This window comes from Rhincodon typus, chromosome 43 (genome assembly GCF_021869965.1).
Source record: "Rhincodon typus isolate 14 chromosome 43, sRhiTyp1.1, whole genome shotgun sequence".
In the NCBI taxonomy this organism is placed as follows: domain Eukaryota; kingdom Metazoa; phylum Chordata; class Chondrichthyes; order Orectolobiformes; family Rhincodontidae; genus Rhincodon; species Rhincodon typus.
The window spans coordinates 8,258,818-8,265,174 of NC_063374.1; the positions used below are offsets into that span (position 1 = coordinate 8,258,818).

The 6,357-nt window shown below is 53.8% G+C and overlaps 1 protein-coding gene across 2 annotated transcripts in view; it reads left to right on the forward strand.

Annotated features, from left to right (window-relative positions):
- Positions 1–3,057: 3,057 nt before the first annotated feature.
- The window catches only part of bscl2 (BSCL2 lipid droplet biogenesis associated, seipin), a 21,881-nt gene continuing 18,581 nt past the window's right edge, over positions 3,058–6,357 (forward strand). Inside the window, exons 1-3 of one of the 2 annotated variants that reach the window (XM_048619574.1) lie at positions 3,058–3,494; positions 4,941–5,075; positions 5,522–5,619. In XM_048619574.1, the coding sequence (XP_048475531.1) occupies positions 3,141–3,494; positions 4,941–5,075; positions 5,522–5,619 (587 nt within the window). In that variant the 5' untranslated portion in view covers positions 3,058–3,140. Of the gene's footprint in view, positions 3,495–4,940; positions 5,076–5,521; positions 5,620–6,357 lie in introns of those variants that run through there. The other variant, XM_048619575.1, reaches the window with a different exon arrangement.

The following is a 6,357-nucleotide window of genomic DNA, read 5'->3' on the forward strand; positions in this document are numbered from 1 at the left end:
GATGTGCAGGTTAGGGTGGATTGGCCATGCTAAATTGCCCCATAGTGCCCAGGGATGTGCAGGTTAGGAAGAATTGGCCGTGCTAAATTGCCCCATAGTGTCCAGGGATGTGCAGGTTAGGGTGGATTGGCCGTGCTAAATTACCCCATAGTGCCCAGGGATGTGCAGGTTAGGGTGGATTGGCCGTGCTAAATTGTCCCATCGTGTCCAGGGATGTGTTGGTTAGGGTGGATTGGCCATGCTAAGTTGTCCCATAGTGCCCAGGGATGTGTAGGTTAGGGTGGATTGGCCATGCTAAATTGCCCCATAGTGCCCAGGGATGTGCAGGTTAGGGTGGATTGGCCGTGCTAAATTGCCCCATAGTGTCCAGGGATGTGCAGGTTAGGGTGGATTGGCCATGCTAAATTGCCCCATAGTGTCCAGGGATGTGCAGGTTAGGGTGGATTGGCCGTGCTAAATTGCCCCATAGTGTCCAGGGATGTGTAGATTAGGTGGGTTATAGGGGAATGGGTCTGGGTGGGATACTCCGTGGGTCGGTGTGGGCCGAAGGGCCTGGTTCCCCACTCTAGGGAGTCTATGATTCTATGAACTCCGCATTGCTCGAGCTCTCCTGCAATTCCATTCGCGTTTCAGAACCTCTCCAACCCAGTCCCGATGATGGGACAGAGTGCCTCGTTGTAGTGTATAAACTTCTCGAGGTGGTTTGACACCGAGGGGCTGTCTCTCTTCGATGTAGCACCTTGTCAAATTGTAGAATCCCTACAGCGTGGGGGCAGGCCATTCGGCCCGTCAAAGCCCGCCCGCCCCCCAAGCGAAGAGCATCCCTCCCAGACCCACACCCCTCTACCCTATGCCCTGTAAACCCTGCATTTCCCACGGTTAATCCACCTAACCTGCACACCCCGGGACACGCCGTGGGCCATTTAGCCTGGCCGATTTCCCCCTAACCCACACATCTTCTGTGATTCCCGGTACATCTACAGTCTTTCCCCCCCCGACTCCCTCTCCTCTTCTGTCCACAGCACATCTTACTCCTCCAAAGAACTCCAGTAAATTGGTGCAGAAGTGGCCCTTCACCCATCTAGCCCATACTGCCACGAAAATATCGACCTCTACCCACGGCAGTCCTGCTTTTTCCTCACACTACATTCTTTGATGTTATGGCATTTTAAACGCTCGTCCAAGTACCTTTTTACAAGGTTGTGAGGCTTCTACCCTCCCAGGCAAAGGCATTCGAGACCTCCACCTGAGTGGGAAATGTCTTTGCTCAAATCCCCTCCAAACCTCTTGCCTTTTACTTTGAAGTAATGCTACCTTCTTATTGACCCCTTCAACCAGGAAAGTGATTGCCCCGAGTTTTTTTTTCCCAAGTGCAGCTATCGCCTGTTTTAATGATCAGTTCTAACCCCTTCCCCACGGCAGATGTCAGGCTAACTGACCTAGAGTTCCCCATGTTCTGCCTCCCTCCTTTCTTGAATCGAAGGGTCGCACTTGAGTCTTTCCTGAATCGAGGGAATTTATATAATAAAAATATTACCGTGCCTCATTCTTTTAAGAGCCCCAGGATAAAGTCTGCGTCTGGGCCTGGGGGAGCTGGCCGACAAGTGGCTCCAATGTTAATTTCACCAAGGACGCTCTTGCTCTCGAGGGAGAGCAGCGAAGATTTACCAGGCTGATTCCTGGGATGGCGGGGCCGACGTATGAGGAGAGATTGACTCGGTCGGGATTGTTTTCGCTAGCGTTCAGACAGACGAGTAATCTCACAGAGACTTATAAAATTCTAACAGGACTGGACAGGGTGTATGCAGGGAGGGTGTTCCCGCTGATGGGTGTATCCAGAACCAGGGGTCACAGTCTGAGGATTCGGGGTAGACCGTTTAGGACGGAGATGAGACATTTCTTCACCCAAAGAGTGGTGAGCCTGTGGAATTCAGTACCACAGGAAGTAGTTGATGCCGAAACATTCAATATAGCACTTGGGGCGAATGGGGTCAAGGGTTGCGGGGAGAAAGCAGGATGAGGCTATTGAGTTGGACAATCAGCCATGACCATGAAGAATGGCGGAGCAGGTTTGAAGGGCTGCCTGGCCTCCTCCTGCTCTTCTACGTTTCTCGAGGGGGTGCCTTTACCCTGAGATTATTAACTAACCCAGTCTCGTTACAGAGCACTAAGCCTTGTACAGCTCTCTGATCGGTTCTAAGAAATGATCTTGAAGCATTCTCTGTACTCCTCTCCAGGCTGGCGCTGCTGAATTAATTTGTCCTCTTTACACTCAGGATAAAAATCAGGAGCTTCAAGCGTTTTGACTGAGCAGGTCACGAGCGTTTCCGTCTCTGTTTAAGATCTGGTCTGTGCAGCCGAGCTGAGATGAGGGAATGTCTAGACATACGAGCTAGGAACAGCTTCGGGCCCTCGGGTCTGTTCTGCCGTTCGATACGATCTTGGCCTCCACTCCACTGCCCTTCAACCCGTTACTGATCAAAAATCAGACCACCTCCTCCTTAAATTTACTCTTTGCCCCAGCATCCGCTGCACCCGGGGGGAAGTGAATTCCACAGATTCACAAGCCCCTGAGAGATGTAAATCCTCTTCATCTCAGTCTTAGGGTAAGGGCTAGCAGATTTAAAGCAATGACTTCTCATTCTAGATCAGCCCGCATAGAGTCGTAGAGATGTACGGCACAGAAACAGACCCTTCGGTCCAACTCGTCCATGCTGACCCAGATACCCTCAATTAATCTAGTCCCATTTGCCAGCATTTGGCCCGTATCCCTCTAAACCCTTCCTATTCATGTACCCATCCAGATGCCTTTTAAATGCTGTAATTGTACCAGCCTCCACCACTTCCTCTGGCAGCTCGTTCCATACATGCACCACCCTCTGTGTGAAAAAGTTGCCCCTTTTATATGTTTCCCCCCCTCCCCTTAAACCTATGCCCCTCTAGTTTTGGACTCCCCTACCCTGTGGAAAAAGATTTTGCCTATTCAACCTATCTATGTCCCTCATGATTTTATAAACCTCTATAAGGTCACCCCTCAGCCTCCGACGCTCCAGGGAAAATAGCCCCACAGCCTGTTCGGCCTCTCCCTGTAGCTCAAACCTTCCGACTCCGGCAGCGTCCTCTCCACATCTGCGTTATCGATGCTCTTTCACATCATGTGTACCTCAGTTAGGTCGCCTCTCATTCTTCCGAACGGTCTGCCTGAGGCATATCACTCAGTGGGCCCTAACTGTGACAGATGCTTTCGACGGCTGCGGGTGGGGAAAAGAGGGAAGGTTTCCGTTTACCGGTTGACCAATCCACTCTTTCCCCCTGCCGCCCGACCGACCTCTTCTCTCTGTTCCCTCCAGGTGATGACATACGGAATTTCATATCGGATCTCCCTCCGTCTCCTGATGCCAGAGTCCCCCGTCAATCAGAACCTAGGCATGTTCATGGTGCAGATGACCTGCTACTCAAAGGAAGGGAGAGAGATCTCCAGCGTTTCCAGATCAGTGAGTCCCCTCAGCGAGGGAGCAGTGGTGGGGGAGGAATCGGGCACAGGTCATCAACAAAAAAAAACTGCTCGGATTTTGTGTGATGCAACGGGAGAGAGCCATTCGAGCTTCACACAGCTTCAGTAAACAGCAATGTGATCACAACACACGTTGTCCATTTTCTTTCTAAATAAAACACTTGAGGAGTACATAATATCCCCAAGACACAGGGGACACCTCTGCCATTCCACCTGCTGAGTTCACAAGATCCCTCGCACCCGCTTTAAAGGTTGGGGGTGTGGGGGTTGTCCTCGGTTTAATGTCTCATCTGGTCAACAGCAGCCCCCTTCCCGATATTCCCACGGTTCCTGGATTCCTTTGATTCATACCACCTCACCCCCCCCCCCCCCCCCCCTTCCCCCTGGAATAGACCCCGGGCCCACGAGCCCCTGCCTTGGCTGGCTGTCACTGCGTGACAGTCAGAGGGTTGCGACCCTCGTGGGCCGACGCACGTCTGCTGCAGGGAAAGGAGCCGGGGCCCTCTCCGTCATTTTATACAAACCTTTTGGGTGTGAGCACAGGAGGCACGGTGAGTACGTTTGCGGGTGACGCCAAAATCGGTGGCATAGTGGACAGCGAAGGTGGTTACCTCCGAGTACAACGGGACCTCGATCAGACGGGCCAGTGGGCCGAGGAGTGGCAGATGGAGTTTATTTAGATAAATGCGAGGTGTTGCATTTCAAACGGCAAACCCAGGCAGGACTTAGCAGGTTACGTCCTCCCATGGGGTATGTTGTCAGTCACAGGGACTTAGGGGTGCAGGTGCTTAGTCCCTGGAAAGTGGAGTCGCGGGTAGACAGGGTGTTGGAGGTGGTGTTTGGTCAGTGCATTGAGCACAGCAGTTGTGAGTTCCTAATGTGACCCTACAAAGCATTGGTGAGACCTCTTTTTTTTAGACTAGTGTGTACGATTCTGCTCAGCCTGTCCTGGGAACGATGTTGTTAAACTGGAGAGGGTGCAGAAAAGAAATTTACAAGGACATTGCCGGGACTAGAGGAAAGAGAGGCTGGGCAGCATCAGAGAAGTTGACGGGTCGGGAACCTTCTTCAGAAACGACAGCTTTCCTGCTCCTGTAATGCTGCTGTGCTGCTCCAACTCCACACCTTGTTATTCTCAGACTCCAGCTTCGGCGGTCTGTCCCTGGATGGGCTGGGGCATTTTTTCCCCTGGGACGTGGGAGGCCGAGGGGTGACCTGATGGAGGTTTATCAAATCATGAGGGGTGTGGGTAGCCAAGGTGTGTCTCCCCTGCGCTGGGGAGATCAAAACGTAGAGGGTGGAGGTTGAAGGTGAGAGGGGAAGGATGTAGAAGGGACCCCATTTTTCACGTAGAGGGTGTGGTGTGTGGATGGAACGAGCTGTGAGCGCACTGTCTAACTACCCCGTGCGTGTTATTCCCCGTCAGGCGATGTTACATTATAAATCGTGGCTGCTGCAGACTCTGGACACACTGGTCTATGCCCCGCTTTTCGTCACGGGCCTGGTGGAGCAGACTCAGGTGGTCGAAATCGAGATGTACTCTGACTATCAAGAGGACTCGGTAAAGTAACAGGCTCAAGCTGTGAGCCCCCCCCCCCCCCACCCCCCCAACTCCCTGAGGGGGCAGTTAGGAGGGAACCGGGGATCCGGTGTCACGCGTGGTAAAGACCTCGGCCCCACCTCCGTCCCTCAACGGGCAATCCTGAGGCAAGGCCAAATGTACAACTCCAGTGCGGGCCATTCAGCCCCTCCAGCCTTCCGTGCCGTTGTACAAAATCAAGCCTGATGGGCTCCAGGCCTCATGCACACTCAGGCCCCCTCAAAATGTTGTGTGCCAGAGGATCCCCTCCCTGAACGTTGTGCAGGGTCTGTGAGACAGCTCATCGAGATGGGGTGGTGGTGGTGGGGGTGGGGGTGGGGGAGGGGTGCGAGAGGGGGTAATGTGCCCGAAGAAGGGGGGGATTGTGGGCACAGGGAAAGTCTGACTGCCTGCATTCCTCTGCACAGTACATGCCAACGATGGGAGCCGTGATCGAGATCCAGACCAAACGCATTGAGATCTACAAGGCACAGCTGCAGATCCACGCACACTTCACAGGAATAAGGTAAAGCCCTCTTTCCCCTGCCCAGCCCCCACCCCCGAACCCTCCCTGAATGCGAAGGGCAGCCCCAAAATTGCGTTGGTTCCCTTTTTGCTATTTGACTAAGTGGGGCATCGTACATAGCCCCCCTCCCAGCCACTCAGACGTCGCATTCCAGAATTGCTGGTGAAAGGTTGGGTAGGAGGGGTTTTGCCACCTCAGTGCCCACGAACCTACCCACCGTTTGGGGACATTGTCGGAGTTTGGGGGAGGCAGGAGGGGGATGGTTGTGAAAGAAGTGAGGTTTTCCTCTTTGTGCCAGCACACTCACTCTGCCCCTATCCAGTGGGAACCACGGGTGCTGCCACCTTTCAGGGTGGTTTGCGTGTGTCCTGAGGGAGCGCCACAATGTCGCAGGGTCGGCGCTGGGGGAGCGCCGCGCTGTCGCAGGGTCGGCGCTGGGGGAGCGCCGCACTGTCGCAGGGTCGGTGCTATTTTGGGGGTGGTTGTTTTAGTGAGAGTGTGAAGTCTGGGCTCTGGGTGAACAATCCTCAGATCCCCACCTCAAACTCCTCAAGTATTCTGGATTTTAATACCCACTTGGGGGGGCGCACACGGTGGGTGGGGCAGTGACCCACTGGGAGGACGCTCCGCTGCTTCCATACCTGCCCCAGGAGCAGGGAAACCCTTTGATTCCCGGTCTGTGATTCTCATTTCCCTCTTTCCCCCACCACCCCCACACCTCACTCCCTCTCCCTCTTC